Consider the following 21,005-nt stretch of genomic DNA (forward strand, 5'->3'; position numbering starts at 1 on the left):
AATTCAAATGGCGCTCCTTGCCTTCCGAGCACTGCTGTGTGTCCAAACATTTGATTTCCACCACATATGAGGTATCTGCGTACTCAGGAGAAAATGCACAATACATTTTATGGTGCATTTTTTCCTGTTACCCTTGTGAAAAAAAAAGCTACCTAGTTGAAGCAACCGTTTTGTGGTAAAAAAAATTTTTTTTCTTTTCACGGCTCAACGCTATAAACTTTTGTGAAGCCCCCAGGGGTTCAAAGTGCTCACCAAACATCTAGAAAAATTATTTGAGGCCTCTAGTTTCCAAAATGGGGTCACTTATGGGGGAGCTCCATTGTTTAGGCACCTCAGGGGGTCTTCAAACCCGACATGGCGTCCGCTAATGAGTGCAGCTAATTTTGCGTTCAAAAATTCAAATGGCGCTCCTTCCCTTCCGAGCTCTGCCGTGCGCCCAAACAATTGATTTTTACCACATATGGGGTATCAGCGTACTCAGGAGAACATGCACAATAAATTGTATTGTGTACTTTCTCTTTTCTCCCTTGTAAAAATGAAAATTTTATGGCTAAAGTAACATTTTTGTGTTAAAAAGTAAAATTTTCATTTTTTCCTTCCACATTGCTTTGGTTCCTGTGAAGCACCTAAAGGGTTAATAATCTTATTGGATGTGGTTTTGAGCAGTGTGAGGGGTGTAGTTTTTAGAATGGGGTCACTTTTGGGTATTTTCTGTCACCTCGGCCTCTCAAAGTCACTTCAAATGTGATGTGGTCCCTAAAAAAATTATTTTGTAAATTTTGTTGGAAAAATGAGAATTTGCTGATGACCTTTGACCCCTTCTAACTTCCTAACGGAAAAAAAATTTGTTTCGAAAATTGCGCTGATGTAAAGTAGACATGTGGGAAATGTTATTTAGTAACTATTTTGTGTGACATATCTCTCAGATTTATGGGCATAAATTTTCAAAGTTTGAAATTTGCGAAATTTTCAAAATTTTCGCCAAATTTCCTAAATTTTCACAAATAAACGCAAAAAATATCGGCCTAAATTTACCACTGACATGAAGTACAATATGTCACGAAAAAACAATGTCAGAATCGCCAGGATCCGTTGAAGCGTTCCAGAGTTATAACCTGTCAAAGTGACACTGGTCAGAATTGCAAAAAATGGCCCGGTCATTAGGGTGTTTTAGTGGCCGGGGGTGAAGGGGTTAATGATTATTATTAATAATTATTAATAATCAATAACTATTAATTATTATTCTGGATGTAATAATTAGTATTATTAATTATAATTTGGTAAATTATGTTTCTGATTCATATATTGATAGTACCCAAATCATTAAAAATTTGTCATTTAATAAAAAAAAAATGAAAATTGCTAATTTGGCAAGTAATGGGACATATCCAATTGTGGAAATCATTATTACTTCAAGATGTATTGATTAACATGAACTTTGCTTATGGTACAACCCCTTTAAGTGTTATAAAAATAAACTAGACTCAGTTGAAACAAGTAGTTATATTGTGACCAAACTCCTCTTGCTTCTTTTTTAGTTTTGTTTTGTTTGTTTTTTGTTTTTTAAAAAAAGCCATTATCCTTCCCAACCATGTTGATACATTTTTTTTATTGAAGATAGTAGGTGACAAAGTAATTAACCCGATGTGTACTCTGGCTAGGAGTGCATGGAGCAGGGAGCCGGCACTGGCAGCGTGAGAGCGGCGGTGCTAGTAACTAAGGTAAATATCGGGTAACCAAGGAAAGGGCTTCTTGGTTACCCGATGTTTACCTTGCTTACAGATTACCGCAGGCTGCCAGAAGCTGGTTCCCTGCTCGCTTCAGTTCGTCGCTCTCTCGCTGTCACACACAGCGATGTGTGCTTCACAGCGGGAGAGCGACGAGCAAAAAATGAAGCTGGACATTCAGCAACGAGCGGCGACCTCACAGCAGGGGCCAGGTCGTTGCTGGATGTCACACACAGCGTCAGCGACAGGACGTCGCTGCCACGTGACAGAAAATGGTGACGTAGCAGCGACGTCGTTGTCGCCGTCGCTGTTTGTGACACCACCTTTACCTAGGTGATGGTCATCTCAAGTTGATAAAGGTAGCTTGCTCCCCTATGATGGCATGAAACAATGAAACAGCTGTTGCAGTCCCCATGCAAGATGAAGCAGATAAAATGCTGGAAAGGAAGAGGTTGTATGGCAGCGCGACAATATTAACCCATTCCTTCCCGGCATTTTATCTGCTTCTTAATTCTGCATTAGTAAGGAAGATCGGGGAACATGTATCAGTGTTTCTGCCAGACAACTGGTGTAAAATACTTTGTAAAGTCACAAAGTTTTGGGCACAAAGATGAGTTGTGCAATATTGTTGCTACTTTTGGCACTTTTACATCAGCTCTGCAAAAAAAACAGAAGAGCTGAGGAGGAGCCGAACTGTATAGGTTGTGGCTTAACTTGCCAGTCAAATTCATCAATACTGCAAGTCCTTTCTTAATCCAGAAATGTCACTCCAGTTAATGACTAGAGTAACATTTCTGTCAAGGCACAGACCACTGAGAAGATGAGCAAAATTCACTGAGTGGAGTAAGTTTCTTTATCATTTTGGCTTATGTTGTTCCTGCATGTCCATTATGGTATATGCAATGCCAGTCTTAATTATTAAAGGCCCAAATGTAAAAGTGAGCAGAAAGCTGCCAGGTGGGGATCTAGAATAAGATACCATCTTCATTTAGGGTCTCCTTCAAATGAACTAAGAACAAAGAATGAGAACAGATTGTAGTCATATGCACTTTAATACTTATTACTAAGTATAAAGGATTCCATCATGAACAAGCCCAGTCTGATACACAATCTTGACTCTACTGCATATAAAGCTTACTAAGTGCCTATGTTACATATATAATACAACCAGATTATCTGATAGTGGATTCCAAAAGTGCTTTAAACTTTTCCATATCACATCCATTCATCACAAAGGCCTTGTGTGTTTTCTTAAGATCATCGATTAAATCCAGTACCATCATTCCACGAGCATATTTTCCATACAGCTCCACAGTTACTGCACATTCAATGACCTTTGTAACTATATCGCCATCAATAGCTGCCGCCATTGCAAAGGAATCACAGGGAACAAATCCAGGTCCATCCACAAGGGCCTTCTGCTCCTTCTCACTCCTAGAGTATTGTAAGCTGTGGGCATAGATCTTCTTTATAAAGTCTGATTTCTTGGTCCCCATATTCACCCATTCATCATACCACTCCTGTGTGATCAAAACAGAAAATATTAGGTACCATGTAGTATGAGGACTATTTACTTCTGCATAATATAACATAGGATGCATTAAAACAGGCATAGATCCTCATGAGAAGAACATAGTTTCACCCCTATACAGGTCACTAGTGTGACCACACTAAGAATACTGTGTACAATTTTGGTCTCCGGTATATCAGAAGGACAAAGCTGAACTAGAGAGGGTAAAGAGAAAAGCAACCAAGGCTATTAAAGGAATTGGTGTACCAAGACAGGTTGGAGTTATTCAGTTTGGAAAAAACCTAGCTTAGGGGAGATCTAATTACAATGTACAAATATATGAAGAGGCAGAAACCTTTCAATGATCTTTTCACACCTAAACCTGCAACAGGGACAAGGGGGCATCCACTACGGTTAGAGGACAGGAGGATTATTCATAATCATAGATGCAGATTCTTTACTGTAAGAACATTGAGACTATGGAACTCTCTACCACTTAATGTTGTAATGGTTGATTCATTACTAAAATGTAAGAGAGGCCTGGATGCTTTTCTAGAAAAATATAATATTACTGGTTATGTGTCCTAGATTCTGTGATTGGGCATTGATTCAAGTAACTAGTCTGACTGCCGTATGTGGAGTCAGGAAGCTATGATATCTGTCAAAGAAGGTGCTACTAGGTGCTAACCATACATCGACCCATTTTCCTTTTTTGTTAATTTAAAAATGTAAAAGATGGAAATAATTTTGGGGGCCTAAAATACAAAGGAAATGCGTAATCTTTACCTGTGTGTCTTTTAAAGATCATTTCTAGTGATGGGCGAACCAAGACTATAAAAGTCCGGATCTGCGCGGTTTCAAACGTACCTAAGTACCGGGCCTCAAGTATTTTTCCTTTATTTTTTTTTATTTCCCGAATTGCCAGATCCGGAGCAATTCCCTGGGAATTGCAGCCTGTATCTGTATGCTTTATCTGTGCTCGGTATCATAAAATGGGGGACCCTAGGCCAATTAATTTATTTATTTTTATACCATGATAGATGCACATAGTGCCTGTGATTGACAGCATTCAGCTGACACGCTGACACTCAGGGTGGAGGCGTGTCTTACTGCAACCAATCACAGACACCGGTGGGCCAAGGAAGCAGTGCATATGCATGAAGATACATGAGCCGCCCTGGAAGTGAATGAGCGGACACGGGAGCAGGTACAGATGCATCGGGGACTCAGTAAGTATGTAGAGATTGCTCCTATCCCCCTGTGTCTTCTACCACCATTTTTAACCTCCAGATTCTGGTCCCCATAGACTTCTATGGGGACCAGCGTCCAGGCAGATAACCGGGTTCAATTCTGGGCCGGAACCAGATTTTTTTTTAAATCTAGTTAGGTCCGCTGGTCTCGGTTATCTTTGAGTCTGCCCATCACTCATCATTTCATCTTCAAATTGCTTAACTGTTCACAATAACAGTATTCTAACCAGCGGTGCCCAAACTGTTGCATGCCACTGTATGTGAGGTCTTGTTTTTGGGACACAAATTGTAGTTTTGAATGAGCCCATTCATTTATCCTACGATAAGCTGAAAACTGGGTGACATAGTCCAGTGAAATGATGAATTGTCGTTTTTGTTTTAGTTCTTATCTCATTCAATGCGCGGTTAGAAATTATCTAACATTATGCATTTCCAGGTCAGTATTTTTACTATGAATTTAAACTTATAAATTTTGCTTTGCTTTTATTTAAATAATTGGATAAAAATGTAAAAAAAAATATGGAATCTCTGTCTCAATTTTCTAAAATATGCATGATTGTGTGGACGGCACTCTGGGACTGCTTATTGTTTTTTTTTGCATGGTGAACTCACCTTATAATTGCTATATTGTGATACATACACTGTTTTGATCATTTGTATCTGAATTTTTGTGAAGGTGGAGGGCAACCATAAATTGGCAATTATGGCATTTCATTTTTATGCCTTACATCGTTTATTATTATCATTATTATTATTATTATTATTATCATTACTTCGATATTGCAGTGAACAGTAGCTCAGCCTACAACCTTCAGCATGTCACCAGCTGCCATGGCATCATAGGGTAGGGTGATAGGTACCTGAATCAGCACACCGGGGGATCACTGCCAGTGATTCATGGTGACATTAAAGAAATTAAGCAGCCGTGATTAGAACTATGTGAAGTTTCTAATGAAGGGAGCTTCTTTTACAACACAAAAATTGAGCCCACTCTACAGACCTGCATCCAACATCCGTTATACATGTATGGCAGATGCCTAGAAGGTGTTAAATTGTTTTTATTTGGCCAGATAACCTATCAGGTATATTATTGATGGGGTCAAAATAACAAAGCCAGACATAGTCAACTGCCGTCACTGCCATGGATCCAGGGCAGGTTACCCTGGTGGTCTTCACCAACACCGTGAGCATCTATGCCTCTTGTCAGAGGACCAATGGAGCCTGTGATTGGATATAGCGGTCAAGTGACTAGAAGGGAGCATCATCTGATGATTCCCTATAAACCGTTAAGATATGATATTAGCATACATTAGACTTTGGAATTTTTAGGTTCTTCTTACCCATGAGAGCTTGTGACGACATGAAAATTCCCATGTAGCAATATAGGTTGTACACAAGTAGTCATTGAGGACAATATAAGCGGCTTCTGGATCGGCAAGGAAGTTGAATTCTCCACAAGCTGAAGTATTTCCTCTTGCTAAGACAAAGAAATATCTCATTAGTAACATGACTTTACAAGGCAACAAAGTAATGTAGTGCAACATTTGCATCTGAATATACCATAACATATTCTGACACCTGGCGCCGAGTAAATCCAAAATGGGCACAATAGACAATGCTGTAATTCCTAAAGCGGTTTTCCAAACATATAAAATGCAGAGTGCATTCTATTATATATCTATCAGACTATAGATGATGCCACCATAGCTCTGATGTATTTATATGAGAGCTTGTCTTTGGTGAAACAAGTTGTTATTGTGCCACCATTTACTTTATCAAAAAATAAAATGTTATGTGCACTGGAAAAAAAGTTGCAATATCTCTTTTTTTATTCTGTATATGTGCAGTAAAAATAGCCCCTTAACTTTATTCTAGGGATCAGTAGGGTTACATAATTTCCAAATTGTATATTTTTGCTACTTTTACAAATTTAGTTCACTTTGCTATATTCTGAGAGCAGTAAGTTTTCTTTTACCATTAATGAGCTTATTTTTTTGCTGGACAAAGTGTAATTATTAAAGCCATATGATGTTTTGATCATTCTTTTATTCTAGTTATTAGGGCAATAGAGCAAAAAATAAAATTAAAAGAGTATTTATTATTGTTTAATAACCTCTTAATGACTGCGAGCAGTAAAGTTACGTCCTAGCGGTCATAGTGTTAATCTTCACCGGCTGCCGCGGGCAGCCGGGGGAAGATCCGCGCACATGTCAGCTGATTTGTATAGCTGACATGTGTGCCTTGCAGGCATGAATGGAATCATTATCCACCCGTAGCGGTTAACCCCTTATAGTGCTGTCAAAATGTGACAGCGCAATTTTAATGGAAATCGCGGTAGATCTGTACTCACCGCCCACCACCGGAATTCACATGACGTGATCACGTGGATCCGATGGTTGTCATGGTAGCACAGGGTAGTGTGAAGACTCCTGTAGCTCAGAGGGCTCTGGTCCTGTAACCAGCAGCCGAGTACTGCAGGGTACAAGAGATGATCATTTCTCTTTCATCTGAGCGATGCTGCTCTGATTGGGAGAAAAGAATGAGCGATCGGATAGTTGATCCTTATAGCCCTGTAGGCTGGGGGACTAATAAAATAAAAAAAAAGTTTTGAAAAATTTAAAAAAATAAAAAAAAACTTAAAAGTTCAAATTACCCCCCTTTCGCCCCATTAAAAATTAAAGGGTTAACAAAATAAAAAATATACACACATTTGGTATCGCCACATTCAGAAATGCCCGATCAAAATATAAAATCAATTAATCTGATCGGTACACAGCGCAGCAGCAAAAAAATTCCAAACGGCAAAATTACGTTTTATGGTCGTCACAAATTTTGCGCAAAATGTAGTAACAGGCGCTCAAAAGATAGCATCTACGCAATGGTACAATTAAAAACATCAGCTTGAGACAGAAAAAATAAGCCGCCACTGAGCCATAGATCACGAAAAATGAGAAGGCTACAGGTCGTGGAAAATGGCATAAAACGTGCAACACTTTTTTGCACAAACTTCAGATTTTTTTTAACCCCTTCGATAAAAGTAAACCTATACATGTTTGATGTCTACAAACTCACACCAACCTCAAGCATCACACCAACACATCAGTTTTACCATATAGTGAACACAGTGAATAAAATATCTCAAAACCCATCGTGCAATCGCACTTTTTTTGCAATTTTTCTGCATTTGGATTTTTTTTGCTGTTTTCCAGTATACTACATAATAAAACTCATAGCTTCATTTAAAAGTAAAACTCGTTCCACAAACAACAAGCCCTCACATGGTTATATTGACGGAAAAAATAAAAAAAAGTTATGGCTCTTGGAAGAAGAGAGGCGAAAAAAAAATGGAAAGCGCAAAATCAGTCAGTTGTGAAGGGGTTAATGGTCTTCAGCTCAATCTAGAGCCATGGTGACATGATGGATGAACGCTGTGTAGGAAGATCGATGTTGTGCAAGCCAAGATAGGTCCACCAGAGTTTTCTCTGCCATTATCTTGATTGTATCAAGCCATTAGGTTAATGGTCTTCCCCTTCACCTTGTTCCTTCTATTCTTTTGACCATGATCTCCTTCTCCAGTGATTTTCTCCCTTCTTATGTGATGCACCCACGGGATCGCTGGGTGGACACTCGTCACTGGGCCGGTGTCGATTCGGGTTGTCACAGCGGCCTAACCTGGTTCCATGACCCCATCGATGTCAATAAAGATGGGGATGGGGATGATGGAAGTAGGTATTCATGACGCCATTTGTAGTATGTGGCTATTGATAAGCTGCTGCGGGAAGCATCTCTCTTCTGGGTCAGATGGTGTCACAGCTCAGGTGTTGCAGCTCTCCACAGGTAGAGCTAGGCACCAGGGCGGATGGTTGGTGTAGTAGTTGCATATGGCACAGGGGCGCAATGATGGGATCGCCAGCAATGATGGGACAACACAGTGCAGTTCAAGTTCTTTACTCAGTGAAATCACAACTCCTTTGGAGTGCTGTGTCCCACTAGGCTCCAGCCGATCCCGGATAGTTCGGAGGTCAAGGCTGGCATTTTATCTCTGTGTCCTTTCCAGTGGTCTTCCCTCCAACCCAGCTCCTAGGCCATGGAACAGGTCACGGGTGCCTGCTGCGAACCCTGGGATCCCCCTTCTTCCTAAGAACCGGGTCGAGCCTCCAGCTCCAGACCACAGGCCCCTTTTCTGTCCTTGACACTTCTGACTAACGTCTGTTTCCAAGTCCCACCTGGCACAGACCGCTGCCTGGTGCTAACTGCATAATGTGTGAGATGGCTCCTAACTTCCCCTGCAGGTGCCCCACCTCCCGAATTGCTGAACTAGTGGGCAAGAGGACCCATACCTTGTGATGGCCACCCCTGGCACCTACCCTAGCCGAGTCCCAGTGGAAGACCTCTCGTGTTATGTGTTGGATGTGTTGTGGTGGTAGTTTACTGGTGATTACCTGCTCCATATCCGAGATGAAAATTGCACCTCGGGTGAGGTGCAGTACCCTGTGGCGCCTGAAGCCGCAGGGGCGCCACATGTGATCATTGATCCGAATAGGTTGAAGTACTTTACAACTTCCAGTTTGTCACCTTTCATCTCAAATGTGACCCGGTTGTACCTGGCAATAGTCAGTATCTTTGTCTTCTTTGTACTAAGTCGGACTCCCATGTTTCAGCTTTCCATCTTGACACTCTGTTGTTTCTTGGTTGAGGAAAAGGTTCCTAATGAGGCTGAACAGATGTTTTGGCACACTCATATCCTTCATAGTACTCCAAAGTTTCTGGTGATCAACACAGTCAAAGGCTTTGCTGTAATCGATGTAGCACAAATAGATCTCCTTGTTGTATTCTTTGGCCTTTTCCATTATCTATTTAATGTTTGCAATTACATTTCATGGCATCTGCATGAAGGTGAAGCACAGCTGGCAACTGCTGTCTATGGAGCCGGGTTAACATTTAAGCTTACACTTTGCATAGATGAATTATATCACCAAAATAAAGACTGTGGCACCACGCTATATATTGTGGTAATACAATTAATCTATGCACTTTATATCCTTCTAATTTTGATTCTATTAGTGATTTAAACCCTCAGTATTTAACTTCACTAGGAGGTCTATTCCATTATACTTCACTTTGCAGTGATGTTTATAGATACACTCTGTTGTTATTGTGATTGTATTGGTTTTGTGGTGCCACCTACTGGCTATTTGAGATATTGCAATTGTGATTATTGGATTTGTAGTGCCACCTACTGGTTATTATTGGTTTTGCCACCTACTAGCTACCGTATTTGTGATATTATTATTATTATTATTGGTTTTGTGGTGTCACCTACTGGCTATTTGTGATATCACTTCTATTTTAAAATATATTAATAAAAATGTATTTTATAATTTCATGGTCTTTTTCTGCACATTTTTTCGAAATTATTTTATGTTACTTCATGCTTCACTAATTACATTTGGCCCTTTATTCTCCTTTGCAATATAGGTATGTAAAATTTGGGTTATAACATTTTTTCAAATCCAATGACTGATTTTTATGTTTTCTTATGCCCTGATTAAAGAAAAAAAAAACACTTCTATTTTCAACTATCATTTATGGATTTTGCACAAAGCACACTCAAAATGTGCACAATATTATATATAAACAGTTATTCAACATTCGTTCTGTAACTTTCTTGGAAATTAATTCTTGCGCCTTTTCCTTTTTTCCTTTTCTCGACAAACCTTCTCTTGATACCTGTTCTCTTATAGAAGACTTGTGGATCTTTTCTGTGAAGCATCCAGTAGTTTTCCTCCATCATGTTCACACTCCATCTACCTTGGAATCGTCGTTCCATCTCCTTGATATCCTGATTACATTTTTCCCTTTATCTTCGCTATCACCACCAAGGTTTCAAGGAAAGTAGTCCAAATGGGAATGTAAAATTATAACTCCTAACTCATGACAACCCAAAGCTTTGAAATGTTTCATCATGTTCTCCAAGACAGACTTAAATTTTTTATCTTTAATGTTACCTAGAAATTACTTCACTACTTCTTTAAAAGAATCCCAAGTCCTTTTCTCAACAGCTTTCATTTTTGTTTTCAATATGTCATCCTTCATGAGTTCCGAATATTTGGACCCACAAAAATGCCTTCTTAAAGTTTTGCTTCAGACAGTCCCTGAAACTTGGTACTTAAAAGTTTCTTCTTCTTTTGGTAGAACTTTCATAAACTGCGTCATAAGTCCAAACTTAATGCAGAGTAGTAGCAGGGGAACTTTAGTGAACTCAACTAAACTTTCTGCAACTATGTTGTTAAGTCTAGATTACAAGATGTTCTTGTTGGCCAATTTTTTGGGATGCAGTGATAAGTCCTATCCCGGCTGTACCTTTAACACAAAAAAACATGGGTACTTTGTGTATCCTCCTTGCTGCCCAAAGGACAAAGAGACACTGTTCAGAGCACCACATATTGATCATCCTTGATCGTTGTAGTTAAGGTTCTTGAGAATAAAGTCTATATTCTCAATGCTTTCCTTCAAGTGCACAAAATGCCCTACAGGCCCTGAAGCATACTTGCTACCATTGTGCAGTAGCACAGCTTTCAGATTTTTTTGGGATGAATCAATAGAGTCTCCACTCACTCACACTATAAAATACATTTTTCCCAGGAATATTACTACAATACACTAGAGCACTGTTTTCAGAAAAGTATGGAAGAAATTCCTTTTTTCTGCTACTGTACCATGAAAAACAAGTAAAAGAAGCTAGCAGGTTCTCTTCTTTTAAGGGTACTTTACACGCTGTGATATCGGTATATGTGGTGGAAATCAACTGTTTGGGCACACGGCAGGGCTTGGAAGGGAAAGAGCGCCATTTGACTGCAAAATTGGCTGGAATCAATAGCAGACGCCATGTTGCATAAGGAGAGTCCCTGAGGTGCCTAAACAGTGGAGGTCCCCTACAAGTGACCCCATTCTGGAAAATAGACCCCTCAAGGAATTTATCTAGATGTTTGGTGAGTACCCTGAACCCCTAGGTGCTTCACAGAAGTTTATAATGTTGAGCTGTGAAAATAAAAAAAAATACATTTTTACCACAAAATTGTTACTTCAACCAGATAGCTTTTTTTATTTTAACAAGAGTAAAAGGAAAAAAATCAGCATAAAATTTATTGTGCAATTTATCCTGAGTATGCTGATACCTTATGTGTGGTGGAAATCAACTGCTTGGGTGCACAGCAGGGCTCGGAAGGGAAAAAGTGCCATTTGACTGAACAATTGGCTGGAATAATTAGCGGACGTTATTTCGCATTTGGAAAGCCCCTAAGGTGCCTAAACAGTGGAGGTCCCCCACAAGTGACCCCATTCTGGAAACAAGACACCTCAAGAATACTTCACAGAATTTCATAAGCTTAGGTTGCCATATTGAAAATTTTCATTTTTTTCACAAAAATGTTGATTTAGCATCACATTTCTCACTTTTTCAAGAGGCAACAACAAACCGTGGACCCCACAGGTTGTTATCCAATTTCTTGTGAGCGCAGGGATACCCCACATGTGGCCAAAAACCTCTGTTTGGATAAATGGGAGGGCTTGGAATGGAAGGAGCACAATTTGAATTTTGGAAAAGTTGAAACAAATTGCGCGCACCATGTCACATTAGCAGGGCCTCTTGGGTACCTATACATCAGAAACCCACCACACGTGACCCCATTTTGGAAACTGGACCCCTCAAGGATTTTATTCAGGAGTATAGTAAGCATTTTGAATCCACAGGTACTTCACAAAAATGTTGCTGTGGCAACAATATTCTCACTGTTAGGCTATGTGGCCATGATCCAGCGACACGGCGTCTACTACACAGTGTCAGCCTTCCTGAAGAGATGTGTTGTCCACGGGAGAACGCAGCTGCCCATGCCCAGGATTTGGGTTTAGGCTGCTGTGGACTTTAGCTCTATTCTACCTGCAAAGAAAACTCTTGTCTCCGCAGCATAAATTGACTTGCTGATGCTTGGGAAGCTGCACCACAGGTCAGTTTATGCTGCGGAGAAAAGAAGCACAGTGGGCATGGGATTACTAAAAATCCTTCCACTGTGCTTCTACTGCACAACACAGCGTTATGGATGCAGGGAAAACACTCTGCACCCAAAACGCTGCAAACCCTGATTGTGGGCACACAACCTAAAATGCTACAATGGATGAATGGATAGATGTCAAACATATATATATATAACGTCCCACCCCCCTTGCATATTCTAAGCTGGCGCCCTTTAGTGCCTTTCATGTGGCACTAAAGGGTGCCTAGCCTTGTATTTAGCCCAAAAAAATAAATAAATAATTAAAATAAATGACATGGGGTCCCCCTTATTTTTGATAGCCAGCTAGGGTAAAGCAGACAGCTGTAGCCTGCAAACGACAGCTGACAGCTTCATCTTGTCTGGTGATCAATTTGGAGTGCTCCCCAAGCTGTTTTTTTTTTTTATAAATAAATAATTAAAAAACAAACAAACGTGGGGTCCCCCCAAATTAGATCACCAGCAAAGGTGAAGCTGACAGCTGGGGTCTGGTATTCTCAGGGTGGGCAGAGCCATGGTTATTGGACTCATCCCAGCCTAAAAATAGCAGGCTGCAGCCGCCCCAGAAGTGGCGCATCGATTAGATGCTCCAATCCTGGCGCTTCGCCCCAACTCATCCCGTTGCCCTGGTGCGGTGGCAAAACAGGGTAATAAATGGGGTTGATACCAGATGTGCAATGTCACCTGGCATCAAGCCCAGCAATTAGTGATGTCACGGCGTCTATCTGATACCAGACATAACTAATTGACAGTAATAAAAAAAAAAATTGACAACAAAAAAAAAAAATTATTTGAAAAAACACTCCCAAATCATTCCCTCTTTCACCAATTTATTGAAAAGAAAAAAAAGAAAAAAAAAAAAAAAAAAATCGGGTCCACAGTAATCCATTTTGGAAGTCCCACGACGACTCTGGACCTTGTAGAATATGGGGGGCACGCTCAGGGAACGTATCCCCCATTTTCTAGGCATGCAGACCCTCCATTTGAGGAGAGTGGGTGCAAAGAATCTGCACCCACTCTCCCCGGGTCACAGCAGCGGTGTGCGAGCAGCTTTCTGAAGGCAGGAAGCTGAGCTGTCAGCTGCTCTGCACATGTGAGCAGCGTGCACTGTGAAGGAGGAGGGATTGCGGTGGATGAAGGCTGTAAAAGGTACGGGGGACACTGGGGAACACCGGTGGGATTATAGGGGGTGACCTGGCAGGGCCTGGGGAGCAGTTTTCTGTCGCATGTGTCATAGCACATGCGACAGAAATCAGAGGAAAATGGTAAATGATATCAGATATCTATGTTGCTGATTTACCCTATGTTAAGTACTCTGTTTTACCACTGTTACTTGTGTCATATCATTATCTCTCATAATCCTGAATCAGTATGTAGTTAATAAGCCGTTTTTGGTTTAGTCACCAGGGCCTCCTCATTGTCTATTCCCGGAACGTGAGGCACTGGACGAATCGCTGACTGGAGATACGGATATATAATTTCCTTTTTATTTTTAAGGTTGAATCTTTCCACGTTGCACGTACAACACTAGCAGTCATCACTATGATTTTGCAGTTCCTTCCAGATCATAGGCACGCCAATTTTAAAGTCCCCTTTCTCCCCTTTTAGACCACTGTCTTAGTTCTTCTAAAGAAACAGAACACATTACATGTGGAGCCAAAGACTTGAACTGATCCATTAGATGTACACCAGAGTACGGATAATGTACTTTTATAACTAAAGCCTGCTCGATCTATTGTGCGATAGCACGAGTGATCGTACCCGCCCCCGTCGTTTTTGCATCACGGGCAAATCACTGCCCGTGGCGCACAAACTCGTTTAACCCCCATCACACGCACTTACCTTCGGGACGACCTCGCTGTGGGCGATGAACGTCCACTTCCTGAAGTGGGAGGGACGTTCGGCGTCACAGCGACGTCAGACGGCAGCCGGCTAATAGAAGCGGAGGGGCGGAGATGACCGGGATGTAAACATCCTGCCCACCTCCTTCCTTCCACATAGCCGGCGGGTGCCGCGGGACGTAGGTAAGCTTTGTTCATCGTTCCCGTGGTGTCACACGGAGCAACGTGTGATGCCACGGAAACGATGAACAACCGGCGCCATTTTAATTAAACAATTTTATGAAACCTAGCGATGAGTACACGACTCACGATTTGTGAGCGATACTGCGTCGCTAGGAGGTGTCACACGAGACGACATCGTGTATGATGCCGGATGTGCGTCACGAAAACCGTGACCTCGACGATGCATCGCACGATCAGTCGTCTCGTGTAAAGCCCGCATAAGTCCATAATGTTCTTTTGTTGTTTCTTCACTACAAAACAACCATAAATGTAGCAAAAGTTATGTGAATTACGACACCTGCGTGTAGCCATTTAGATCACATTGTTAGAAACAGAAGCTTAATCCACCACAACCACCAAATACTGAAAGGAATCATGGTAAGCACATCACCACACTCATGAACTCTGTCTAAAGGCTGCTTTACACGTTACAATTTATCGTGCAATCACACCTGCCCCCATCGTTTGTGCGGCACGGGCAATTTGTTGCCCGTGTCGCACAATGTTGTAACCCCCGTCACACGTACTTACCTTCCAAACGACCTCGCTGTGGGCGGCAAACATCCTCTTCCTGAAGTGGGAGGGATGTTCGGCATCACCGCGACGCCACTCAGCAGCCGGCCAACCGAAGCGGAGGGGCGGAGATGAGCAGGACATAACAACATCCCGCCCACCTCCTTCCTTCCACATTGCCGGCGGGACGCAGGTAAGCTGCAGTTCATCATTTCCGGGGTGTCACACGGAGCGATGTGTGCTGCCTCAGGAACAATGAACAACCGGACGTTCGTTTTTTAGAAAATGAGCAACGTGTAAACCAGCAACGATAAGGTGAGTATTTTTGCATGATCACAGTTGCTCGTAGCTGTCACACACTACGATATATCAAACGATGCCGGATGTGCGTCACTAACGACGTGACTGCGACGACATATTGTTAGATATATCATAGCATGTAAAGTCCGCTTTACAGAAAACCTGCCTTTACCACCCACAGCAAAAAAACACAGGGCGGTTTTAATTTCTTATATTGCTGAGGTAAAATGAAAGCTGTGCTCTGATTGGATGCTATGAACACCACCACACTCTATATAAGCTAGGTTAAGAAAATCTTCCCTGCCCACTGCATCCAATCGTAGCACAGCGTACATTAATTTCTAACCAATCTAATGACACTATTGTGATGCCCTGGCCTATCAGGTCATCACAGGGTATTGTGCAATCTGCCCTTCTGCATGATATCTACCTCCTCCTTGGTTACGGGTCCCTGACCTTTGGTGTTGCTAAGAACAAGCTAATCAAAACCCTAGGAAGACTCTGCACCACACCCACCAGACACACCAGTGGCTGAACTGAAGGGAATAGGGTCGCCCACTTGGGGGGTTGGTAAGGGGAGGTCAGGAAAGACTGAGTTGAGAAGTGACTCTCGAGAGGAGAGGTCAGGAGCTGCGCTCCTTGGTGTACTAGGTGGCAGACGTTGGTCTGGGCCTTGTAGGGGCTGGACCCCAGGCGCAGGGGATCATGACAAGGGACACGGACTGTCGAGGAGGACAGCTGGCAGCCTTATGCCATCACCGGGCAGGGGCCAGGGCACTACAGGGTACGTGGACTCTAGGCCAGGAAGTAGCTTCAGGCGTCCTGATAATTTACCAGACGAGGACAGAGCCTTCAAGATCCGTTCTCCACCCACTCCAAAATCGGGGTACTAGCGCAACGAGGGGGATAGGACTTTCCCACTACATAGTCCAGAAAATTCCAAGTGTGAACCCTGAGAGCAAGCTCACCCAGTTAGCCATACTGGTGAGTGGGACCCGTTTAGTTCCATGCTAAAAGGGACCAACTACAGAAAAGAGGTGCCAAGGTTAAGGTCACAGACTAACAAGCAACACCAACGGGCACGGGATCCAGGCGTGCTCCCTCCCTGCTGCGGTGCATTAAGAACTTTGGTTTACTACGATTGTCAGCGTTATTGGACTGAGTGAGTACGCAATTAACCCTTACCGGCCCGACGGCACCTCCCCAACGCAATCACAGAGTTTCGGGGCATCCCCCCAACCCGTGGAGGGGTTAAACACCTGGCTGCATGCACCATCGCCACCGGGTACTCCCAATCGCAGCGGTGGTACTCCAATCTTACCACGCACCACGGATGGCGTCACGAACCTTCCATATATTCCCCTGTAAATACCCCCTTTTTTATTCTGGGTGGCCGCGCGACCCCGACTCCTCGAGCTCGGAGACCCCTCGAGCCACCACGGATCCGGATCAGAGTGGCAACGGCAGTCTGCCAGCGTGAGGGTGACACACTAATCATACACCAAAGGTCACGCAAAAGGGTCAAAGTATAGTGCAAGAAAAAGAATATGGTGTCAGTGTTTGTGAAAAAATGTAAGTAATGGAATTTTTTGATTATTTTTATTGAGTTCAGCTATCAAATTTTAGCCTTGGAGAACTGTGTAATTATTATGAACCATTACCATTACTAGTGTATTAGAAAATTGCAGTTATTTCCTGACTCCATTCACAAAAATGTACGAGTAATTCCATTTTAAGGTTTTGTTCCCACTGGCTGTATATAGAGTGGATTTTCTGCTGATTGCAAGTAGTGGAAAATTAGCTGCGTATAGCAGCATTGTGGATATGATATTCTGAAATGTTATGCCCAGGCTGACCAATGCAATTTCAATTTATCCTGCAGATATCAATCCAAAATGTCTAATTATCTTTATAACAAAATCCGCTGTGATTTTTGGACTGTGTTTTCATTGACAGTTTGTGTCAGTGACATCCCTGCAGCTCTGGCTCTAAATGTACAGTATAACCCTAATATAGTGAAAGCAGAGCCAGCTTTTCCTCTGCAGCATCAATAGAGCTTGAAAGCAGCACTTACAAGCTCTATAGCTAACAGCTTATAAAAGCTGAATTTATTAGAACGATCATCACCTACGATTATAAATGTGGCTGGTAACCTATGCAACGAGTTGTAATGTAAACCATTAGAAATGTTTCTGTACTTGTGAATAAAGAAGATTTTTAATAAAGCGGACTTTACACGCTGCCACATCGCTAGCTGATGCTAGCGATGGCGAGCGTGATAGCACCCGCCCCTATCGTTATGCCGATATGTGAAGATCGCTGCCGTAGCGATCATGTTCGCTACGGCAGCGTCACGCGTACTTACCTGCTCGGCAACGTCGCTGTGACCGGCGAACCGCCTCCTTTCTAAGGGGGTGGTTCGCTCGGCGTCACAGCGACATCACTAAGCGACCGCCCAATCAAAGCGGAGGGGCGGAGATGAGCGGGACGAACATCCCGCCCACCTTCTTCCTTCCTCATTGCTGGCGTGTGGCAGGTAAGGAGAGGTTCCTCGTTCCTGCGGCGTCGCACGTAGCAATGTGTGCTGCCGCAGGGACGAGGATCAACTTCGCCCAAGCGACAGCAGCGATAATTGGGAGAGGACCCCCATGTCAACGAGGAGCGATTTCGGACGTTTTTGCAACAATCCAAAATCGCTCCTAGGAGTCACACACAACGAGATCACTACAGCGGCCGGATGTGCGTCACAAAATCCGTGACCCCAACGAGATCGCTGTAGCGATCTCGTAGCGTGTAAAGCCACCCTAAGAAGTAAATTGCAAAGTTGCAGGTTTTTGTAATTTCATCTATTTAGGAAGCTGAAAGAAACAATCTTGCAGATGAGATTCCTTTAAAGGCTAACAATTTTCTCCTCTGTTAGCCATTAAAAAGTATATCTACAATATCTTTTTTTTCCTACCAAAAGCAATAAATCTTTCAACTATCAAACCACTAGAAAAAACCTATTTCTCTTGCCTAACTTTAGACATAGGCAATATTAAATTTACCAAAATACTAACGTAGTGCATATAGACAAGCCATATACCGTTACTTACATTCCATATTTCCTCCCATTATGTACAAGCTGTAAAGTTTCTTAGGAAAGGTAGGGTCCATTCTTACGGCAAGAGCTAGGTTAGTCAATGGGCCTGTAGCTACTAAAGAAATCTGAAATTAAAAAAAAAAACAAATTGAAAGAATGAACCACACGGTGTGCACAATTATTAGCCAATTGGTATTTTTGATTATTCATTTTATCATTGAACAATTACAGTTCTGTTGGTCAATCCAACAGGTTAATAAACCTGAAATATTTAAAGCAAGAAAAAGTGAGGTTTTGCCTTTTTAAGAGAATATCTATGTGATCATAATACTTGGGTAACTATTAATGTCAAATAAGGACCACAGCCACACCATGACTTATATAGGTTGTTATGTAATAAGTTCAGTATATAAATTACATGGTGAAGTGAAAGACCCAGACAGGTCGCTAATATATAATTGAAAGAAGAGAGAACACGCGACCATATGCCAATTTGTGCAAAAAGTGATGTTTTTATTAAAGTCAGGGAGGTGAAAAAATGCGGCACAAATACAAGTGAAAAAGCAGGGCACAGGCAATCCAAGGTATTACATATGGTAGAAAGAAACCGTACGACGTACTATATTAGGTAAGTTGGTACTACCCCATCAATAATGGGATGGTATGCATTGTCAACCAGGATAGAACCCAAAAGAAAGGTAACCGGACCACAATTGATCCTATAGGTTACACATACAATTGCATGTGGATGAAATTGGGTAGAACCGCATTCAAGGTATATGCACGTACCTGGGAGACAAAGAACCTCAGTATGCCCAGTGATCTGCGTCACCCTACGATGATCACTGGGCATACTGAGGTTCTACCCAATTTCATCCACATGCAATTGTATGTGTAACCTATAGGACCTATAGGATCAATTGTGGTCCGGTTACCTTTCTTTTGGGTTCTATCCTGGTTGACAATGCATACCATCCCATTATTGATGGGGTAGTACAAACTTACCTAATATAGTACGTCGTACGGTTTCTTTCTACCATATGTAATACCTTGGATTGCCTGTGCCCTGCTTTTTCACTTGTATTTGTGCCGCATTTTTTCACCTCCCTGACTTTAATAAAAACATCACTTTTTGCACAAATTGGCATATGGTCGCGTGTTCTAACTATTAATGTGCAGAATTATTATGCAGTTAAATGAAAAACACATTTTCCATCTTAAATGTTTATTTTCATCTGTTACAGTGAGAAAAATAACCAAACAACTCATGATGTACAAAAATAAATCAGTGAACAATATATCTACCCTTCTTTTCAATAACAGTTATAAGTCTTCCATCCATGGAGTTTGTCAGTTTCTTAATCTATTGGCAGTCAACTTTTTGGGCAGCACCAACTACAGTCTCCAAGACACTGTTCTAAGAGGTGACTGTTTTCCTTCAATGTAAATCTCTCATTTAAAAGGAATCTGCCAGCAGGTTTTTGCTATCTCACCTGAGAGCAGCATAATGTAGGCAAAGAGATTCTGAATCCAATGGTGTATCACATAGATTACTGGCTGCAACTGTTTTGAAAAAAATCAAAGAATGTAGGTTCAGGAACCCTGCAGGGCTGGGATAGCTGCCCCAGCCCACACCAGACTCTCTATAGAAATTGTACATTGTGAGGTGTCAATCACAGCAGGAGGCGTGTCAGACTGCCCTGCATGTGTTTTTCTAGTCCTGTAATGGCAAATCACAGGGTAATAAACCCTTTAGATTATGTAAACAATTGCATAGATGCTGATAAGTGAGGTACAGTTGCGTTTTGTATTGTTTTTTTTAACTCTTGCAGCATTCTGTCCTTGGCTTACATAGCAAAAACCTGCTGACAGATTCCCTTTAAGAAGGGCACAAGAGTTCTCAATATGGTTTATGTCAGGAGATTAAGGGAACATCTTATTATTATTCTTTAAGACCTCTACTGGCTAGCCAATGTCATGACCATGCTCTGCATTACCGCTGTCCTGCAGAGCCGGTTTCTCACCTTGCTCTGCTGGCCGGCTCCCTGCAGAGCTGGTTTACCCCTTTCGGTCCCCTCCGGGTTTTCGGCCTCTCCCTGACCCTGGGGGAGGGGTCCTTCAGACCTCGTTTTGGACTCACTTCCGCTTTATTACGGAGCTGACCCTGCTGCCTCGCCGCCAGTGATATTTCCGGCTTCAGCAAGTGCTCGGCTTGGTTTGGCTTTGCTTAGGTCTTCCCTGATCCTGTCCCGTTACTGTTCCACTTCTCTTTCTGACTATGCCCGTGTTTGCTCTCCATGACCTCCCCGTGACCCCTCCGTCTCATGTCCACGTCTCAACTCGTCCCTGTTCTGTCCTTTTCCCTCTGTATTACCCACATTCTTCACCAAGTCCCACCTTTGTTGTCTGATCTCATCCCCTCCCTTCGACGGACTCCCTTGTGTACCGACTCCGGCTTGTGTTTTGACTCTGCTTCGGTTTCCCCTTTCGGTCTGGACTAGTACCTCTG

The 21,005-nt window shown here is 42.2% G+C and overlaps 1 protein-coding gene across 1 annotated transcript in view; it reads right to left on the reverse strand.

The window, feature by feature from the left end:
* Nucleotides 1–2,760: 2,760 nt before the first annotated feature.
* Nucleotides 2,761–21,005, reverse strand: part of LOC142243187 (nucleoside hydrolase-like) — a 69,595-nt gene continuing 51,350 nt past the window's right edge. The window contains exons 4-6 of the mRNA XM_075314827.1: nt 18,510–18,621; nt 5,828–5,964; nt 2,761–3,247 (exon numbers count right to left, since the gene is read on the reverse strand). Coding sequence (XP_075170942.1) covers nt 2,900–3,247; nt 5,828–5,964; nt 18,510–18,621 — 597 coding nt within the window. The 3' untranslated portion in view covers nt 2,761–2,899. The remainder of the gene's footprint in view (nt 3,248–5,827; nt 5,965–18,509; nt 18,622–21,005) is intronic.

The sequence above is a fragment of the Anomaloglossus baeobatrachus genome, chromosome 6 (genome assembly GCF_048569485.1).
Source record: "Anomaloglossus baeobatrachus isolate aAnoBae1 chromosome 6, aAnoBae1.hap1, whole genome shotgun sequence".
Lineage (NCBI taxonomy): Eukaryota > Metazoa > Chordata > Amphibia > Anura > Aromobatidae > Anomaloglossus > Anomaloglossus baeobatrachus.